Source organism: Athene cunicularia (assembly GCF_003259725.1).
Source record: "Athene cunicularia isolate RWA chromosome 4 unlocalized genomic scaffold, athCun1 chr4_part2, whole genome shotgun sequence".
NCBI lineage: Eukaryota > Metazoa > Chordata > Aves > Strigiformes > Strigidae > Athene > Athene cunicularia.
The window spans coordinates 8,941,022-8,962,796 of NW_020799099.1; the positions used below are offsets into that span (position 1 = coordinate 8,941,022).

The 21,775-nt window shown below is 42.5% G+C and overlaps 1 protein-coding gene across 11 annotated transcripts in view; it reads left to right on the plus strand.

Annotated features, from left to right (window-relative positions):
* The window catches only part of SLC4A4 (solute carrier family 4 member 4), a 230,632-nt gene that overhangs the window by 143,393 nt on the left and 65,464 nt on the right, over positions 1–21,775 (plus strand). For 6 of the 11 annotated variants that reach the window (XM_026847425.1, XM_026847427.1, XM_026847426.1 and 3 more), the window contains 4 exons: positions 533–693; positions 3,373–3,552; positions 9,536–9,631; positions 14,710–14,786. In XM_026847425.1, the coding sequence (XP_026703226.1) occupies positions 533–693; positions 3,373–3,552; positions 9,536–9,631; positions 14,710–14,786 (514 nt within the window). The remainder of the gene's footprint in view (positions 1–532; positions 694–3,372; positions 3,553–9,535; positions 9,632–14,709; positions 14,787–21,775) is intronic. The other 5 variants (XM_026847429.1, XM_026847424.1, XM_026847430.1 and 2 more) reach the window with 3 other exon arrangements.

The following is a 21,775-nucleotide window of genomic DNA, read 5'->3' on the forward strand; positions in this document are numbered from 1 at the left end:
CCCCAATCCTTTTTGTGGAGCTGTGGTGCTCAGCTCTTCTCACCTGAGATGATTTGTGAATGTAGTTATCGGACTTTCTGGTGGCTCTGGGGAAGTGGTGGGCGAGTTGTTGTGGTTGATTTGATGCAGTGTCAGGTTAGGGACTGGGTGTGCAAACTGGGGAGGGAATGATGACCGTGTCTCAGCTCAGTCACTGAAGCTGCCAGTGGAACTCTTGGCTTGGAGCAAACATCAGCTAAACAGTGTTAGTTTAAGTCTTGGTGAAAGCTATTAAAGTTAACATGTTTTACCTCTCATTTGCAATAGTTTACAAGACGACAGAGCATTATCACCACTCAGCTGACACATACCAATTCATTAAGCCTTTGCAACTTGATCATGGATTTGTGGCCCTCGGAGGCGTGTGGGAAAATGCGTGTGCTTGAACTTGTTGGTATGCCGTGATGGTCCAGCTGTCTCACTTCTTCCAGAGATGTTTGTCTGCAAGAAGCGAACAGCTTTAACATGCTGTCATTGCTCTGGCCTCTCGTAGGTGGATCAAGTTCGAGGAGAAGGTAGAACAAGGTGGGGAGAGATGGAGCAAACCTCATGTGGCCACCTTGTCCCTGCACAGCTTGTTTGAATTGAGGATGTGTATAGAGAAAGGCTCAATAATGCTGGATATGGAGGCATCTTCTCTCCCGCAGGTGGTGGGTAAGTAAAGCTGCCTTGGCTCTTCCCCTCAACATTTCCCTCCAAATTTTTATTAACCGTGATGATGGTTTCACTGATGGTATTAATGAAAAAGCACTGCTTTTTCCGTAAATCCAGAAAAATAAAGGGATAATCCTCCAATGAATAACAGGGAAATCTAGAAAGTATATGGTGAAGGATAGCAGATAAATGAAAAGAGTTCTTCTCAGTTCAGGAATAAAAGTAAAAGAATTTACTTCAGTAATAATTAGTGCTTACCTTAAACTGTTTTTTGGTGATTATCTAGAACCATTTGGATCCTGAATGACATACCCTAAGTTATACCCTAAGGTATAGCTACGTGTGGGTGAAACGAATAGCATATGCTGACAATTTCTGTTCACTACCAGAAACATGACATGTAACAGGCCAGAGATACCTGGCAAGCACCGCTTTGTGCAGCATGTTAGCCTGTGTGGTCAGAATGTAGGCAGCGTTCTGATGAGGTAGCAGGGTGGGCCACTGAAGAGCAGTGGGTCTCTGCTTAAGATGGGGGGGCTCCCTTCCAGCAAAGGCAAGTGAAGAGCAGCCGCAGTACCATCTGGTGCTTCACTCTGATAAATGGGATGGCAATTTTTTTGCAGTCAAAATAGCCGTGGCCTGGGATGACACTTAGTGACATTGCTGAGAGCTATACGATGTTCCCGTTGATGTGTGAGAAGACATACAAAAATAAATTTTAAAAGCAAGCCATCATGTGGAGGTACATTTAACCAAAGCCCTGAGTTTCGAAGCCTTTGTGTGAAGAGGTGTAGGAAGAGCAAAGTAAAATAACCCCCCCCCCCCTAAACTCAGTGCTTTGAATTACAATCTCAGGAAGCAGGCTCAAAATTGTTCTGGCATTAAATTATCAAATATAAGTGTTGCACTAATTCGTAAGACTTGGAATACCAAAAGCTGTCTCTGATGTTATCTGCAAAGTTTTGAGCTTAGTTTTGTAGATGCTTATGGTGGTGTTTTTCTTTCTTTATTTTTGTGTCTGTATATCCAAATGCACAGTTTTGCAAACTTTAAAAAAAACAAACCACCAAAACCCTCTGAGCTTTATACTGAAGCTGAACGTGCTTCAGAAGATGGCAGCTGATGTCAGTGGTCCAAAACTTAACCCTCAAACATTAAATTTCTTTTTGAAGTCACATCAAGATATCACCTTCAATATCCTTCTTCAACACCAAAGTTAAATCTAATTCCTGGGAGGTTAAATTACAAATCCATAGCTGCTGTTGCTGTAACATGACTCAGAGTGGGGTATTTTTGCTGGTCCAGATCCTTAATCAGATAGGTAGGGATGTCCAGGAAGCCTGGAGACTTGGTTTTCAGAACTATTTAATCATGATCACTTGGTTGGTGTCTAGTGGCACACAGCAAAGAAACACTCAGAGCTCTCTTTGTTGATTTGTGTTATATCAGAAACACGGAAGGGAAGAAATACTTGCCAAATGGAGAAGGATAAATGTGATGAGGAAAGATGAGTTGTTCTGGAGGAAGTATTCCAAAAACCACTAGCAAAAAATATGAACCACAAAAGCTTACAGAAAAATGGCACTTTACAAAAATAAACCTTTTGCCAAACGTTTTTTCTAACTGTACTTACATGCATATAATCATCCTTTTCTGAGTTTGGGTGGAAGAACTAGGCTTTTTTCCCTAGTGGTTTGAAGAGGCATTAATTCTCGGGCAGCGTATAGAGGATGACTTTCTGACTCACTGAGTTAGCAAATGTGATGCATGTTCTGCCTCCCCTTTCCCATAACTTGTATTATTAGCACAAATAAAAGTTACTGGTAGACAAATAAGAGCTGCCACTTTCCCTTGGGGGACAGTATGTTAACTGAAGTAATCAAGGGAACAACTTAATGTGAGATTTAATGCACAATAGAGATTCTTAATAAATCTGGCTACCTTTCTTTTCTTTCTCCTCGGGGATAGGGGAGCAGAAAGGAGAGAACTGATGGAAAGTGGGCAGTCTTTTCAGGGGGCTGGGAGACTTTTTCCCTGGTGATTCAGTTTAAGGCAAAGCCACATAGTACATCCTGTGACCATTGGAGCAAGTTCTGCCTTTTGTAGTTGCTGTCATTTTACTTTAGTTCCAAGAGTGATTTAATTAGTTACTCATCTCCAGGACTTTTTCCTGTCATAAAATTAGGTTTTACTGGGGGCCTGCAAGGTGAATTCAGGCCCCATTGAATCTGATAGACATTCTACCATGTTGCTTTTGAGAGCATACTGGAACTTGCATTGTAGTTGCAGCTTCTTCACAAATGTACGAGGTCAGAGCAGATTCCCTTTCTGAACAAAGGACCAATCTTGTCCTGGGCACAGTTGATTTAAAATAGGCTCCAGTGGCATGTAAGAAAATAACAGAAGGGAGTCTTGGTGCAGTAGATATCTGTCCATGTCTGATGGGTTTTGCTGGATGGAAATGCTTATGTTTCGTTTCAAAATAATTGTCTATAAGAGAGTCCCATTAAAAACGGTGAAATCTGGTGGTGGTTTTGAGATGGAAAGGGAAGCCTTCAAAAAAGTAGGGTGAAAATAATCCATCTCTCTTCCCCCTGCTCTCCATTGATGCAGCTGAGTTTCGTGCTTTGTGATTAACTGTCCTCTTCTCTCTCTCACCCCTTTCTTTGCATGTGACAGAAATGATCGTTGACAATCAGATCGAGACGGGGCTTTTGAAATCGGAACTGAAGGATAAAGTCACCTACACGCTGCTCAGGAAGCACCGACACCAGACCAAGAAATCCAACCTGCGCTCTCTGGCTGACATTGGAAAGACCGTCTCCAGTGCAAGTAGGATGTTTACCAACCCCGATAATGGTAATGCAGAGGCTAACTGGCTATAGCCTTCCCGTTTAAAGCAACCCACCAAACTTGGCCGCCAAAAAACTAACTGCGTTGCCTTGACAATGCTTTTCTAACCCATGATTAGCATAGTGAGACCCGTGCTGATAACATGTCAGTGGTGGGCTCTGAAGGCTGCTTTGGCCGTGGCACATCGCTCTAACCACATCTTCACTGGACTGAGTAGGAGAGGAGGGGAGGCAGCAGGCAGGCAGCAGGGAAGGGCAGGGGGATGCTCTTGCATCTGGCTTATAGGAGGTGATGTAGGAACAATGATAGGAAAGAGAGATTTACAAAAATCTCCAACCATGCCTGAACCTCAAAGGCCGATCATCTGAAATGTTTGGGCAGAGACAAAGTTTTCATGCGCATTTTATTTCTGTAATGGATGGTGTCGTTGGCACTCTTAATCAAAAATTATGTGATAGTAGCATCTAGCTTGCATTTTATTGCCATACAATCCTTGTCCAGTGTGGGTAAAGCTGATTTCCATCTTGCTTTATTATTCCAAGTTTGTTTTGTGGTGTATTGTTGTGAATATGTCTCTCTCTCTAAAAACAGCGTAATAGATAGTGCCATGTTTATAGTGGTGTCTATAAATAATGTGTGTATGTGCGTGGATGCAGACAGCTGTAGAGGCCTTGGCAACAACTCGGTACTTAGCCATACATTGAGATTTGCAGTCATCTTACTAGTGGTAATCAAAAAAGAGGAGTTTTAAGCCTATTATCATCTCTTGGAGTTCTGTCAACTGTCTCTTGTCGCAGTCTGGAGATTTGTCTAAAAATTGCCATTTTAAAATACCCAGAAAATAAGCAAGTGAATAAATTATTTTTTCTTGCTACATTTAAGGCCTCTTAGCTTTCTGTGTTCTGCTTCTAAAACTCACCCTAACATTTCTTCCTAACTTATTATCACACTTTGTTAATATTTCCTACTTTTTATCATCGTTTGCTTTTGCAACAGGTGTGTATGTGCATGTGAAAAATATTTATTGCTCTTGATAGTGCATCTTGTCGTGTAGGAGTGCATTGTTAAGGCAGTGATTAAGTGAACAACACAAAGGCATAATAACAGAGTAAAATAAAGGGAATATCCTGGGCATGCAGCTTTTCAGTGACTATCCTTGTAGAAGTCCAGTGGAGCGAAGAGAGAGGAACTGTGATATGGAGAAATTGCAGTTCTGGGGAAGGAGCTCAGCTTGGTCAGATGGGGTCATTGATGCATGCCCAAGAGAGGGGGAGCCCCTTCCAGAGCACACTGCAGTGAGAGGAAAGGTTCTTCTGGCCATCACCAAGTTTTGCTCTTGGACTGCAAATTCCCACAAGCCTTGAGCAGACACCTTGCTAATTGGGAAATATCCTTGAGTGCCTGTGGAGGGCCAGACTCAAGAGAGGTGTTGTTCAGGAACTCTGGCTAAACTGTTGCTCCTCAAGCCCCCCCTGCTCATTTCTCATTAACCTTGGGCATAAAATCTGTAGGTGCCTCAGTTTTGCCCTTAAATCAGCCAGGCACTTCAGATCCCCAGAGGATGCCTTAGTCATGTCAGGACTGGGCACCCAGTTATTTGTGTTTGTTTTCACTTGGGATTAAGAAATTATGTTCTTTCTAGCACATGCCCTGGGGCTTTCCATTGTGTCCTCCCCACTGTTTGTATAACAGGCATCTGCTTTCTGTTAAAAGAAGGAAATGGCTGTTGCAGGTAAAATGCATAAATGTTTGTGGTGATTGTCTATCAGTTAAGACCTCCCTGACTACTCCTCTTTCTGGACCTTTAAAAAGATGAACAGGTTTGCTTGGAGGAGAAAAATCCTGGACTGTAGCTATGCTGTATGGGAGGCAAAACATGACAGATGTGTCTTTAGCACGTGTCTTGCTTCCTTCAGTTGCCTTGTGCAAGGTGTAGGGGATGCCCTCAATGCTTGACTCCAGTCCCAAACCCCTCTCCTGCAGGTAGGCACTGCGACACCGAGGGTTATGCTGACTTGGAGAGATGTTTCCAGGCTGGCCCACAGTACACTTGTGATGCCACTGTCAGACCTAATCACTCTCCTGTCACATAGGAGATGAGCAGACAAACTCCTGACTATTGGGAGTGCCTCTGTGTTTGGGCAATGATACGCTTTTTTCCCCTGTTATTGTTGAACAAGTCTTAAAGTTTAGTGTTTTATTCCAGGTACCTGTCTCAGTGAGTTCCTAAGGCATAGAAATGTAAAGAAACCTTTAGGACTGACTGTGTGGCATTGCTGTGATTAGTGCCTCCTTTGGACACAACAAGAATCTTAAGTGAAGGAGATGAAACAGGCTCTGTTTACACAGCACAGGCTCTGTTCACAGCGTACATCCACCTTCTGCCTCTGTATTGCATCTATTTTTCCTGTACCGCATGCTTGTTAACAACCTCCTTTTTTTCAGCAGCTGATGAATGTCAAATTGTTCTTTTCTGCAGTTGAAGTCATTCCCTGAGGAGCCATCAAAATCTCAGGGTGTTAAAGACAAATTAGAACTTACTTAAGGGGTTTGAAGGTAAATCATGCTCTGTGGTTTATTTAACTATACCTTGGACAGTAAGCCTGGTCTCTTCGCTGTACGGAGCTTGACTTTCAGGGCCGGTTAAAGAGAAAATAATAGCCTGCTTATCCTGGGAAGGATGATGCTGACAAAGGGCGGTCATCTAAGTTATTTCTCCAGGGCCTGCTTATTTTTCATGGCTAAAGGCATCCTTTACTCGAATCCTAGGTGATTTTGTTTTTCATTCATTTCTGTTTCTTGTTCAAAGGGGCTATGCAGCTCCTGTCTCAGTTGGACTGATTCTCAAGAAATTCTTTCCTGGCTCTGTGTAGCCCACTGGCTGACCTTCAGCTACTCCTTTCATGTTGTTTTGCCTCTGTTTTCCCACCTGGGATGTTTATGTGTTATGAGAATATATAATGCCTTATCTTCTGTGACACTTGAAGGGCTTTGAGACTTAAGGAGAGAGAGACTTACATACAAAGGGAAATACTTCATGAATAGTTGTTACCGTTATTTATTATTTACACTTTAATGAAAAAGTAACTCCAGAATGTATTTGATCAAGTTATACCACACTCCCTGGAATTCAATGAGTGCTTCTCATTTGCTTCTAATGGCAGATTTTTTCCTTTAGACAGATAAAATTTTAATGAAACTAACAGGAGTGCAGCTGTCTCTCAACATGGCTAATTGCAATAATGCAAAGTGCCATCAGCCCCAAGCATTCATGAATTTCCCTAGAGTTTCTTTCCAGGTAGGTATTTCCTTTCAGTGTCTACAGTGTCAGTCCAGCTTTCATCCGATATTCGTGCTGCTGCCAGGTCCCTCTGAACAGCAGCCCCTCTGTGCAGTACTTGCTTCTCACCTCTGCACAAGAGGTTTACAGGCTGGTGTATTTCAGAAGCAGCTTGGCTTTCTGCTTAACTGACATTTACTGCTGCTGTTAGAAGGGGGAACTCCTCATCTCTAGATTACCCCTAAAATGCACTGATGTAAATTACAAAGCACCCTGCTTGTTTAATGGTCACAGTTACTGTGTGTTCATTAAGAGCTGTTAATGAAGCAATCGTTACTGAAGCTGAACCAGACTCTGCTGTAGGTTATGTGTAAAAAATATTATGCAACTTTTTCTGGACAGTCACAATCGATTTGGATTGAATTGATTTTGATAGGTACCTGATTACATTAAATTACTTTCAGAAACACTTATTTAGGAAATACTTTAGCATAGTGTCATTAGCATGGATTCTTTTTTTTTTTTTTTTTTTTTTTTTTAGGACAGTTAGTCTTAAAACCCGAATTAAATAATGACAGATTTCTTCAAGAGTTAGATCTGAAATCTGGGAATATCCCCTGGGCCATGGTTCTCAAAGATATTGAGGTGCTGTATCTCACTGATTTCAGAGTGCTTAAATAACTAAGATGTAGGGGCTTTAAAATTTTCTTAACCTCATGATAAGCTTGTATAAACTCCTGTTCTGGTTTTATGTTTAATCATAGTTAATACTTCTGCATGTGTCTTAAGATATTCTTTATGCATAAATCAGGAAAAAGGTAAATAAGCAGAAGTTGCTAAGACTTCACCAGTGAAAATAAGTGTATTTTTGCTCTGCCACCTCCTTTCATTTTACTGCTCTTTCTGAAGATAAGGCTCAGTAGCAATCAGATTGACTGAAACATGGAAGTTTTGAGTGGCAGAGGTGTGGACTGCATGCCTTTTATTCATTGCTGCATCATGATTAATATTTGGATCATGCTTGTGGGAGGATGTTTTCTCAGAAATCCTTTTGCTCTTGGGAAAGAAATTGGGCAAAAGTTGGTAGTTTTTTGTGTGACATGGGATGGAGGAGGATAAATCAGAGCACTCCTTTGCTGTCTGTCCATTCATCAGGAAAAAGATGATTATCAAAAAGCTGAGCAGACAAAGATATATCAAGTAATTACTCAAAGTTACCTTACAAAGACACCTCCCTTTTTATTTCTTCTATTGGTGGAAGGATGAGCTCTAGGAAGTGTTCAACAAGGACATTTTGATTTTACATTTCAATTGGACTCCTGCAGGGTTTTTTTGACAGGTTTTTTTGTGTGTCTTGTTTTGTTGACTGGCTTTCTAAGAGCTCTTTGTGTCCTTTCCTGGCACAGGATACAGCACTTGACATGAAGCCCTGCAATTAATAACGTATATGTACCCTAGCAGCTCTCCAGCAGTCCTTGCCTTTGGGTTGTAATGCAGGTCTGCCATGGGTTTGTGGCTGTATAAAATGAGAGCCATGGTCACCGTTCCTTATGCAGGTCCCTGAGGACTGTCTAATCACTGTTTAGCAGTGATTTGGTGGTACATTTGCTATGCATTTTTGACATTTTTGTTTAAAAGCTTCCTGCCTGCCAGCATTTATATAATTTAATGCCTGTGAGAGCCTTTGGCAAAGTGTTGAAGTGGTCCAATCATACTAAAACCAATCTGGCAGAGGCTGTAAAAAACTGTGATGTGTTTAAGCATGAGTGTTTAACCACTGTAAATAATGGCATGCTACCGTCACCATGCAGATGGTGTCTGTGCTGCCCAAACACCTCATGAACGTTAATTTTGCTGGGCTGATGGTGTAGTTTGGAAACAGTTGAGTTAAAACAACTGTTAGGCTGCCTGTAACACATCAGCTGATGCATTGAGAGAAGGCTAGCTAGCAACAGATGGAAACTTTTCTCCTCTGAAAGTTTTTACGTTTGATTTAAACTTTATTCAATTAAATGTTTTTCATACAAACTGCATCCTCAGTCCTTTTAGAGAGTTGAATGATGGTGTCAGCTGAGTAATACCAGCACAGGAGGAGAGAAGTTTGTCAGAAACAAGATATTTTTCAAGGAATGCTTCGAAAAACCCCACCAATGTATTCAGCTGTTTGCGTTCTTTGAAGCACTGCAGACTAAGGTATGCATTTCCAAGCCCAAATCGGTGTGCCTGAGTGCATACATGGTCAGGATGCTCAAAGTTGGCTTCTACAGGGACATGTTTTTTTTTTTTTTTTTTTTTTTTTTTTTTTTTTTTTTGAAAGCGCTGTGTGTCTGCTGTTCTTACTGACCACACTGCAGCTTGGGGCTGCTCAGCACTGCCAGCACTGGGGCTGCCTTACTCAGTTGCTTGAAACCCACTTCTAAGATACTTGAATTTTAGACACCAGGGATGGCAAACTGGCTCCAGACCTGCTGACTGAACACTGGAAGATATCATGCTCCAAATGAGGGGGCTGACCACTTTGGTCACCAGACTATGCAGAAGGGTGCACTTGTGTGTAACTGCAACTGTTCAAACACTCTATCTCCTACCTGGCTTGCTTGTGCAATTGCTTGAGCATTTCTTTCTTGCCTTTTTTTTTCTTTGACTTTTCAACTTTGCTCTCTCCTTCCTCTTTGCTGCTGCTATTGTCTCCTGCTTGCACCGTACAAGCACGCAGCCCACTCGAGAGCTCCGTGCCCTGTCTAGCAACCCGCACGTTGGATGATGAAATCCGAGTGCAGCTCAGCCCCAGCGTGGGATGGCTCAGTAAGTCCTGGGCAGGGGCGGGCGGGTTGGGGGACATTAGAGGAAGAGGAACGGGTAACTCGCACCAGCCCGTCTCCTAATGCTTTCTGCTGCCTTAACAGTGGGAAGACTGCAAATGTGTTCCTTGTGGAATGGCTGCTGCTCTGGCTGTCCATGTTACCCCCACTATCCCCTCCCGCTGCTCTATTTCACTCTGGTTTGCTTTTTCCTTCGTCTGGGATAAAACAGGTAGGTCAGCCTGCACTCCCCTTCAGGCAGTGGTCTCCCTCCTAAGCCATCTAGTAACATTTCTTTCCATCTGTTGAAGTATCCTTTAGCTGTTAAAAGGGCTTCATGGATTTTGCCACCAGTGCAGTATTATAAATGCAATAAGCTTAAATATTTTAATTTACATATAAATGAAATAGAAAAATAGGCTCCCTTTGTCACACAGCTAGCAGGCCCCCCCAACTTTCTCTCTCAGTGATGAGCTGGACTTCTCTCAGGCCCTGCTTCTCTCTGATTATCCTTTGTAAAACAATACTGACCAGGAGCCTTGCTGATCACAGAGGAGCATGCTGTTCCCGTTGGAAGGCACGGTTTATTGCACTGATAGCACAGAGACGTTCTTTATAGGCCATAGCAATCTACAGCAATCTGAATTGCAGGATATTCCTCATGAAAGATAGCTACTTGAGCCTATTAGTAGAATGAGGTAATAACATGGAGGGGTTTGGACTGCCTGCCTTACTTGTTGCACCAGTACTTGACTGAGTGCAGCCAAGAGACAGTAATGTAAATTAGGCCTGAATCAGGAAACTATCTTTAGTTAGCAAACTGCATTTAAGGGTGAACATTGTGTGCTCAAGTCTTTGGTTGAGGTCTCAGCAGCAGAAACTTCTTATTTGGCTGGTTTGTTCAGGAGTATGAGAGCCTGTGGGCTGAGAAGTTTATTGCTTCCTTCTGCTCCCATATTTCTTCTCAATTCAAAGAAGCTGCTCACATGAGGACCCCCAAGTTTTTGAGGTGTTTTTTTTCCCCTGTCTTATGTCTTTCTCAGAAGCAGTATTGCTAGGTTCAGACTGAGAGATGACCTTGTGTCACTGGTGAGTCTGTTGCAGATAGTTGCTCTTAGGAGCAGGCTTTTTATACAGACATAAAAAAAATAAAATAGTATTAGACATGTCCTTCCTGGATTTGGGTCTTCAGAGGTGCACAACCATTAGGAACCTGAGTCAGAAGGGATTTAGGCTGTACAGATCTAGATCACGGTTTCCACAAAGCCAAATGGCTTTTGAGTCAACACTGCACGTATTGGGTCTTGCATTTTTAGCAGCGTTTTACTGTTAGTGGCTTTACTTGGCAGTCAAGGCAAATTTGGGGAAAACTTCTAAATGCAGGCTGGGATACTGTCAAGTTCCTTAGGTCAGCAAAGCTGGTGGTTTCCAATCTGTGTTTTAGAGATAGTCAAAGTCAGTACTGAGTGGGACTAATCTGAACTTGATGACTTTGTAAGGCATCTTCAAAAGATGATATACACAGACACCAAACTTTAAGGGAGAATAGTCATATTACGTGCTCAAGAGGTTTTGCCTGTCAGCACTAAGGGTAAAATTTCTTGCAAGGAGATGGAGATACGAATTATCTTAGCCTGTGAGAGCCCTATTTAAATTGGGGTTGTGAGATGCTTTTTACCTCCAAATAACAGTGTGTTATAAAGTTTTGGTGCTCAGATCACTTAATGCAAGGCCAGTCTGATGATGGAAAAAGAGAGTAAATAAGGTCTGTGTGTTGTGCCAAAAAGTTGGAGCTATAGCTAATGTGCTTGCAGCTCTTTGTGGGTATAACTCTCAGAAACAAGTGCATGTGCAGGCTTAGTTTCTTCGTGGGCTCAGCTCCTCTTTCCTGGTAGGAGCTGTGCCACTGACTGAAGTAGTAGTGCTATCACACAGGCAGCTTCTTTAGAGAAAATACCAGAGCAGCGCTGAATTGCCAGCAAGGGGTTTGTGGGTGGAAGGGGACATTCCTCATCCAAAGCACTCTTAACTCTGACAAAAGGAGTTTTCTCAGAGTCCTCTGCCTGGAAGTTTGTGCTTTGTGTTGTACAGGGTTTTGTCTGATGTCACTTACTTCTAGGCTTCATGTGCTTGTCTGTATTCAGTCTTGTAGTGGTGGCACTGGTGTAGCGGTTTTAGAGTATAGTCAAGGTCATGTTTGTATGGGAGGTGTGGTATTCATGAAATAAATGGGTAAAACTGGAAAAGGCAGACAAATGTTTTGGCACGTGGATCTGTCCAGGTCTGGAATAAATATGAGATACCTTGAGAAGAGCTGCTGAGAGTTTGATGTGGTTGTGTTGATTATTTTGGGAGAAAGAGGCTACTAGCAAGAGGTGATAAAGTCATTAGCTGCTTCCTCTGGAAAGAAGTGTAATTATCTCCTAAGAAAAATTCAGCCTTGGACTCCTAAAATCTGGAAAAATATCAACTATGAAATCTGTGGGCCCTGATTTTAGTCTGTTTACTCCAGAACTGGACCTAGAAATTTATAAAACCACCAAAGCAGTCTGCAGAAAATGAAGGGATGCCTTCAGCCAGATGCCTTTCTCTACAGCTACCTTGCAACTCTTCTGAATAAATTGCACTGAAACAGTATTAAAATCATTAGTATTTTCTACCCTTGCTCAGAGCTTTTTGGAAGCCTTACTTGGGTCCTTCTCAGTGGAGTCATTAGCCATGCCAGAACTCAGAGGTCTCACCTTCCACAGCAGAACAGCAGGTCTTCCAAACCCATGGAATGGTGGTAGGCAGTGTGGTATACCCAACTCTGAGAGCAGCCCACCAGTATTCCCATCTCTGCAGGTCTTCGAATTTCTCCAGATCTGTTTAACTCTGCTAAAGGCTTTCTTGTTTAATTTCTCTCACTTGGTAGCACACAGGGGATAGAAACGCATAGAAACTTTGCTTTGGCTCACTGAGCTGCATGACGCCAATTACCAGTGTTGAACAAGCTTCACATTTTAAAGAAAGTGCTTCCCTGATTCTTTATTTGGTATTACTGGCTCAGGTTTGCAAAGCAGCCATGTATATCTCTGCATCGAACATGACGCTATCATTGTAGTTTATGGGTACACTATACACTTGTCAATTTGCAGAATTTGCAGGTCTGTGCTACATTTAAAAGAGAATTAATTGCACCGTACAAGAAAAAGGAGCTTTAGGTTTCAATAATGGGCTTCAGGATTACGATAACCTGAGTTTATTTTGGTCTTTTTTGTCCAGCTTTGCTTTTTATCAAATCGAACTATTTATTAAATATTCATATCACAGAAGGTGTTACGAACGAAGTAATGTCTACACCATGTAACAAGACACAGCATATGTGAGCGAGTTCATCACTTTTTTCTTGTTTTGTTTATACGTTTATCTCCTACCTACAGATTCATATGAAAAGTTCAGTCAAAATTTGTAGACATTTCTAAGTCTGGCTTGCTAATAATTATTTAGGAGAATGGTTACTAATATATTAGTTTAATCCAGTCTTCCAAGTGGCATTTTTCACTCTATGAATAAACAAATTTGTAAAAACTTTTGCTGACGTTCCTAGATGTGTCAGTAACACACAGGTATATTGTGATTCCAAGTGGCTCATAAGAAAGAAAGCTTTAAGTCTATCTCTGTATACATTGACTGTGTTGTAAAGAAAACCCAGCTCTGGGAGTCCAGATCTTTTTCTTCCCACTCCATTTTTGATTTTTTTTTTTTTCTTGGTATGCTGTTTTATTATGGAGCTTGTTTGCACTGGAAGCTGATGAACACCGAAAACTTGGACTTTCATTTTGGTATGAATATTGAAGCATAAGTTTAATCAATACTGTCTTGAAACACAGCCTAAGTTGGGAAATGCCTCAGTGCCATTTCTTTTTGAGTGTTTTCTGTCTTTCCACTTATGTTCATGGTCAGAAACTCTGTGATAGCAGCTCCTGTGACAGTGCAGCTGGTTCCTGTGAGCATGGGTGAGAAGGGATGAGAAAATTTCAGAATTAAAAAAATGCATACAGACCTCTGATTTATGAAAGTCTATCCATCCCATAAGACTTTTTGAAAAAAAAAAAGAAATTATTTTTCTTCTTTCACAATTATGATTATTTCTGTGTTTCTTCAGTTTTAACTACAAATGCTTTTAGTGAGATTGTAGAACTGAATTCTGAAATCATGGGGCTTTTTTCCAAGTTCTTGAGAACTATTTCCATCTGTTTTGCTAGTCTGTGAGAACATGAGAGTAAGTAGGATAAGTAGTCCATAAGGGAACAAGCAGCCCCTTACTAGCTCTTTTGCAGTGCTCAAATGCCAACGTGTCAGGTTTACAGACAAGCAGTCAGTCTTTGAAAAATAAATGAAGGTGAACTGCTTCAGCTCATTTTCCCAGGGCTTTACTTCATCTCTCTTGGGTATTTGGTGTTAGGAGTTGGTGACTTTTGGCCTATCAATTGGTGCGCAAGTTGTTTTAATCAGTAAAATGCTTAAGGTTCATGAGCTTAGTTGAGTTCATGAGTTGTTCGTGAGCTTACTTGAAGAAAGGTAGATTTTTATTATTGGCCGTTTCGAAGGACTAAGAGCTGCAACCTCCCTTGCTGTATGAGCTGTGTACCAAAGCCTGGGATGCTGAGGAGCCTAGGGCAGATGCCACCTATGTAGGAGAGCTAAGACAAGGGGTCTGCAGGTCAGAGTGACCATGAGGGTCTCAGGTTTGTTGAGGGCTGGGTTTGTGACTGGGTCCTGGGTGACCCAGCAGCATCAGCGTCAGCAGCTTGTTGCTGCTTTGCTTGCTTTTTCTCCCACAGGCAGGAATTATGGAAAGTCCTTAGACTCTTTTGCTGTCCTAAGAGCCATGAGAATGCTGAGGGTCAGAGATGAAGAAGCATTAGCATCTTAATATCCCACGTGCCACATAGTCACAGAACGCAGCCTGTCAGGGTCTTAAATTCCCCATGTCAACTTCCATTGTGCAAGGAAAGGTGTTGCTGTAGCCTGAGCCTCTGTGTTCTTCTGACTGGATCGAAACCAGTGCTTTAATTGGTGTTGACATTGTTCTTACAGGCAGCCCAGCCATGACTCACAGAAACCTGACTTCCACCAGTCTGAATGACATCTCTGACAAGCCTGAGAAAGATCAGGTAAGCTTCAGGTTCAGACTTCACTTGGTGATGTGTATGGAGCTGGATGTTGGGGAAAGAGACTTGGTACTGTATAACTGAAGCAGAAGAGGAGGGTGAACGAGGTGAGTAGAGTATTTCCAAGTCCTATGACTGGATCCTCCACTTTTTAAGCACCAGCCCTTGAAAAGACCATGTTAAACTCTTTCAAGGCCTGAAGCAAGTGACACCACGTATACAGCATCTTGTTGATACCCATGATAAAGGAGGGAAAATACCCAGATATTGATGTGTTTTGGATCCTCTTCCTGCTGAGAATACGGTCTTCAGGGGTTACAGCAAAGGTCTGCACAGGAGATGAGGTCCTGCAGCACTCCAGGGGATGCGTTCACGGGGGCCATGGGGTAGATCAGGAGCATTCAGGGGAATATGTCCCAGTTGTGGCAATTGGTGGAATAGAAGATGCTACCTCACCCTGTCCAACTGCAACGCTTCAGAAATGCAGCTGTACTAGCAGGTAATTGTGAAAGAACAGCTCCAAAATGGAGATGAATAACAAAGTTAAAATTGGCCTTTATTGCCAAATCTCCACGAATATGACCGTTTTCTTAGATAAGAGTAATGTTTGTGGTATCTCATGTGGACTGTCTTTGTGTGTGTCCTCATCCTTTCTGAGAGTTGAAGAGTCTGAGGGGTAAGAGTGAGTTTATTTCAACTCTTAGAAAACTGTTGTCTGAATAAGGTCTCTGTGCAAATTTCAAAAAACCTTTGTCTTGGTTGAAAAAGTGGGTTATTCTCAAAGACTGTTTCTTTCGGAGAATCTTTTTTTTTTTTTATTTTTCTTCATGTCTTTCAGCGTTCTCTAGTCCCATGGTTATTCTGAATGCAAATGAGAGTTACTTTGGAAAATTATTTGGGTAATGCAGTAATGCTGGCCAACTGAGAATGACTCTAGTCCTTCAAATGGTGGCTGATTGCAATCTTCTGTAAGTGCAGCTCTGCCTTAAAGGGACACAGCAACAGAACCAATGTAGAAAAGTGAGTTCAGAGTACTTAAATAATAAAAACATAAATATATTTTCATGGAAAAAGAAGGGGAGCAATGTGTTTTGCCTTGACGTCAGTATCGTTCAGAGTTGTAGCATAGATCTGTATTGGTTGGTTGGTTCTGCAAAATACTGTTCCCTTTCATATATGCAGCCACACCTGGGGAGAAAGTGGGGTTGTAAAATAGCTTTTTTTCATTGGGAAGACTGCTATGTTTTATGTTTTCAGTGACTCATAATTGGGGTCTTTTAGATAGACTAGCAGAAAACTGGGTCTGAATGTTGCAGCAGTCTTTGTAGATCTCAGTAGTGCAGATAGTCTCAGTTGCCCCTCCTGCTGAAATGTCTCTGGACACATACAGATAATAGACTTTTTGTGTAGAATTGTGTGTAAAAATAGATGTTTTGGTAGTGCTAATAGTGAAATCTGTTAATCAATCCAGTTTGGAAGCGCGCTCTGAAGTTTTTAGCTTTCAATGTAGATAATGCCTGACTGTTTGTAGTGAAAACCATTGCTTGAAAACTAAGTAGTTCCAAAAAGCGGCTTAGTTAATTAGCCTGTGTCCTGCTGATGAACTTTGCACAATGGAACCCTTGTACTGTATGCCTTTCGAAGCTGGCCTGAGAAATCACCTTAGATCTTAATTTTCGTTACTGATTGACTGAAACTCCAGTCTTGATAAAGTTTGTGAAACTGTGGTGATGGCCGACAACTTTCTGGAGCAGAATTTAGACCAGGGAATAATCCATCATGTTACGACAGCAGGAGCTGGAAAGAGAACAGATTTTCTTGCTTTGATGGCGGAGTGACTGGCTTTCATTATTTTGGTATCCCATCTGGAAGCTTGACAGTTAATGAGGCCATATAGTGGGGTACGAGTCCACTGGAGGAACAGGCTATTCCAATTTTTATTTATTTGTGTGTGTGCAAGAACTGTGACAGGTTGAAGTCAATTTATAACAGTTGCTTGAAGCAGGACTGGGTCCTAAACTCTTTCATCGATCACTATTTTTGCAAAGAAAAAGGAGAGTATTGCATGCCTCTGTTTTAAAGGAAGAAAGGCTTTGAACAAACTTCTGTTTACTTTCAGTAACTTTCCTGCCTACCTCCATCCTTAATTTTCAGCCCTGCAACCTTTAATGCTAATAGGAATGCTGGAATTAACAGTGTAGCAATATTATAGCCAGAATACTCCTTTAATCTGTGTTTCAGTAGGTTCTTATTGAGCAGAAAGACACCTAAGTAAAATTAGGGGTTCAACAGGGCAGAGAGGTATTCATATTGCTTGGGATCTAGCTGAGGACACGACAGTGGAGTGTACTAGGGAGCACTGGGCATGCTTACGGTTTTGCTGAAGATCTGTCAGAGAATCTTCCTGGAGAATGCCCTGCCCAAGATTTGCAAGGGCCTGTTTTCTCCTGCCCTTCAGAGAAATTGGGGAAGATGCTGGACTTCAAAGGCAAATGCATGATGGAGGTGGTGACAGTTCGATTGACCTCCTCCAGGCACAGAGGAACAGTAAGGGAGCAAGAGGAGTGAGAGAAGACAAGAACTCTCAACTTTCCCCTGACTGAAACCTCTGTATAATGAGCTGCTGGGCTTTGCTTCGCTACACAGATTGCGAGCCTGGTTAGATGTCCCGTTCAGCTCGGTGGCTTTCTCACAGATTGCAAAGCTGATTTGAAGGACTGACAGCACTGAGGATAAGGGACAGTATTTGCAGGGATCCCAAGACACACTGTTGTGAGTACAGCCAGTGATAATAACAAGAAATACAGTTTTATTAAAATCATAGACACACTCGGATTTACCTGTATTAAGTGCTGTGAGGTTGGTTCCTCCATTCTTACAGAAGGGATGGTTTTATGCTTACTTTGGATTTACTTTGATCTTGCTTCTGCTTTGTTTTTCTCATACTCTTTGCCTTCTTAATACACTTTTTAGAGTTAATCTTCTTACTGGGTAACTATTAAGCTCTTTCACAGAGAAAATGAACTTAGGATCCCTCTTAAAAAAGGTTGAATTCAGGAAAGGACAGAGGACACTCTGGCACTTTCCAAAAGACCAGCTGAAGAAATGCTGCCCATTCCCCTCACTGTCAGGGCATAGAGCCATCAGCTAGAGGAGAAGGGTAAGAGCCTCACTGGCTAAAAGGTGAGGAAGGAGCGTAGACACACAGGCTGTACTCATGGATTTTTCCAGAAGATTCTCATTGGTCTTGCTCTCTACATATCCCCAGCCCTGGCACTAGTAATTTTCTGACAGCATATTTTTTTTTATAATCTATTTAAAATATTTATATTTTATATATAACTTTTGTCTGGATCTGTTTAACATCTTTGTTGGTGACACGGGCAGTGGGATTGAGCGTACCCTCAGCATGTTTGCTGGCTGCATCAAGCTGTGTGGTGTGGTTGGCACGCTGGAGGGAGGGGATGCCATCCAGAAGGACCTTGACAGGCTTGAGAGGTGAGCTCGTGCAAACATCATGAAGTTTAACAAGCTTAAGTGCAAGGTCCTGCACATGGGTCGGGGCAATTCCAGCACAAATACAGGCTGGGCCATGAGTGCATTGAGAGCAGCCCTGTGGAGAAGGACTTGGAGGTATTGGTGGATGGAAAAGTGACTGTGAGTCAGCAATGTGTGCTCACAGCCCAGAAAGCCAACTGTGTCCTTGGCTGCATCAAGAGAAGTGTGACCAGCAGGTCGAGGGAGGGGATTCTCCGCCTCTACTCCACTCTCATGAGACCCCCCAGCTCTGGGGCCCCCAACAGAAGGAAGGCATGGACCTGATTGAGCAGGTCCAGAAAAGGCCACGAAGATGATCAGGGGCCTGGAGCACCTCCGTTATGAGGACAGGCTGAGAGTTGGGGTTGTTCAGCCTGGAGAGGAGAAGGCTCTGGGGAGACCTTATAGTGGCCTCCCAGTACTGAAAGGGGGCCTGCAGGGAAGATGGGGAGGGACTCCTTATCAGGGGGTGTAGGGATAGGATGAGGACTAACAGTTTTAAACTAAAAGAGGGTAGATCTAGATTAGCTGTAAGGAAAGCAATTCTTTCCTGTGAGGGCAGTGAGACACTGGCACAGGTTTCCCAGAGCAGCTGTGGCTGCCCCCTCCCTGGCAGTGTTCCAGGCCAGGTTGGACGGGGCTTTGAGCAACCTGGGCTGGTGGAAGGTGTCCCTGCCCATGGCAGGGGGGTTGGAACTAGGTGATCTTTAAGGTTCCTTCCAACCCAAACAATTCTGTGATCTCCTCCCTGCCCTGCCTGATGGGATGGCCGCACAAGGGCTGGCAGCTTGGAGCTCAGGCTGGAGGTACAAACCCAGTGCTGCAGCCAACCTGCTGCAGTATTTAGAATCTATGTGGTTGGTTTGTTCTTTGATAATTTTAAGATCATTACACTAATTTTTACTGTTATCCTCTGAAAGCAATTTCAGTGTACTGCTATTCACTAAAAAACCCCAAACAAATCTTGCATAACTTAAATGTCTGTTCCTTTATTCTCTCTTTCCCCTCTGCTATAAAGTCTTTATGGATGTGTGATAAGCAGTTAGATTAGCAGCTTTAGCAAAGGAGAGGTTGCTTCATGGAAAATGGTAGTGTTAGAACACGTTCATTGGCTTTGTGTCATTCTCTTCATTATGTTTGAGACTGGATGAAATAATTTTTGCCATCAGAATAAGACTGTGTGAAACCATAAAATGATGCAGAAATCTGAAAGTAATTAAGTCCTGGGTTACTTGTAAGGTTGGGATGTCTGCTAAATTCAAAATCTTATCTTCTTTTTTCCCTTTAATTTATGGAAAGAAATGATTGTCAAGCTGAAACAAGAGGAAGGGCCAATTACCAAAATGCAGAGTTTGCAGAAAATCTTTAACTGCAGATTACTCATCACAAATTGCATCAATAATATTGATTTGCATCTCATGTGCCTGTGACAGACAAAACACAGTGCTCCCCTACCTCGACCACATATAGCGGGGACTCTTGGTAGGCTGGTTGTCACAACAGGTGATCTGTGGAAAGGGAAATTAATGGAACGGTGGTTTATTGGTGCTTTTGATAGTGCTGAGTCGCTTACAGTCAGTGGCAACACAGTGTGTGGACACCAAAGCTTTGCCGAAGCGGCTCTGCTGTCGGCACAGTGTTCATCAGCATAGAACAAATTTTAGAAAGCATCTGCAGGCAGCAGTGAGCCAGAATTGCTTGCAGATTGAGCATATGTATTTTCTCTGAGACACCTTCAGCCTTGATTTATTCTTATGTTGTTTTTTCGGGGCACTGGGATCTGCTGATGATCACCAAAGTGTTATTTTGCTCGTCAGGTTCCCATGTGAGCTCATAAAAAGCCAGAACAGGATATTTAATGACATCTACAAGAGGTGAAGGTTTGCAGGGTAAGAAGCGAGGAGGGGAAAGAAAGCTTTTATTCCCATTTTCATTGCCATGCTCAATAAACATGCTGTCTTGCAAGAGGTGTAACAACTGAAAAACAAAAAGGGGAGCTCCAAAGGAAGCCTTCCCTTTCCGCCTCCAGATGGTGTGGGAAGCTTTCCCCGAAGCTTAAACAAAAGGCTTTTGATCTGTTCCTTCTGCCTCTCTCATATCTGTCAGCAGTGCTGAGCACCCAAACAGCTATGTGTGGTTAAGTGTGTATTATTTATGAATATTGAAATCAGGTAATTTGCATGAACTGGCTCCTCTCTGCCATGAGCATGACAGCTTGAGTCATTGTACTGTATTACACTGAGATTGCAAAAGAGACTGGTTCAGCGTCCTGTGAGGGTCTTGCAGAAGGTGCCAGGGCCTTGACTCAAACCACTCTGATAATAAATAACTTCAATAAAGGCCACCGAGTTTTGGTTTTGCTGTTTATCGTGGTTTTGCTTTGGGCTTGTTTGACATTTTGGCAGTTTATAAGGATAATTGGGGAAGAGGAGGTGTGTTCCCTTCCATTGTATTTGTGTTGGCAGAACAGTGCTTCTGAGGTAGCAGAGCAGTGATTTGCCTTCATTTGTTTTACTTTATGAGGTGTTGGCTGCAATTAATGTACTGGTCATTTGCATCAAGATAGAGAAGCAGAGGCAGCGGCACTTTTGGACAATTTATTTTTCTTTTCTGTTTTCCAATTAATAAATCAGTATTAGGCTTCCTACTCTCTCCAGGGTTCTGAGATCTTTTTTGCCAGATGCATCAGTGGTACCAGAGAAGTGTCTAAGAGACCAGAACTTCTCATGGCAGGAGAATTCCTCCAGCTCTTGAAGGCTGAGCTGTTTGCTCAGGATTTTCTCTAATACTTTGTTGAATAACACCAAACTGAAAGACCTAATGAAGGTTTCTTGAGCTGTCAAAAGAGACCACCTTATGGTTTACCTAATCTGGTCCACAGCAGAGATGGGTCTAGAAAAATCAGGTGCTTCTGGTGGGCTGTCCAGCAAACCTGAAGAAAGTGAGAGGGATGTATGTGTATATGTACATGTAGATTGTTCAACCAGATAGAGTTAGAATACATCTAGCACTTCTGCTGGTTTAGGTGCATCTTAGCCACAGAATCATAAAATGTTTGGGTTGAGAGGGACCTTAAAGATCATATAGTTCCAACTCCCCTGCCATGGGCAGGAACATAATACAACTCCTATATATTTATTGCAGATAAGTTTTTCTGATATATTTTTGTCTCTCAGCCACTTCCTAGTTTGGATTGCTTGTCTGGGCTCCTGCCAGCTTGCAAGTAGCCTTTTGTCAAGAAGGGTGCCCAGAACAGGGGTGTGGGGGAAAAGAGGTGGTCAGCAGCAGTCTGTTGGGGTCAGGTGAAGGCCTGCACAGGGTCATCTCAAACTTCACTCTTTGCTGGTGGCATCCCATGCTCCCGTCTGCTTTTCTTTTTCTTCAACACTTATCTGCAGGTGAAAGGAATTGCAGTGCAATTATGCCGTGCTGGCAGGTCCGCAGGGCAGACTTAC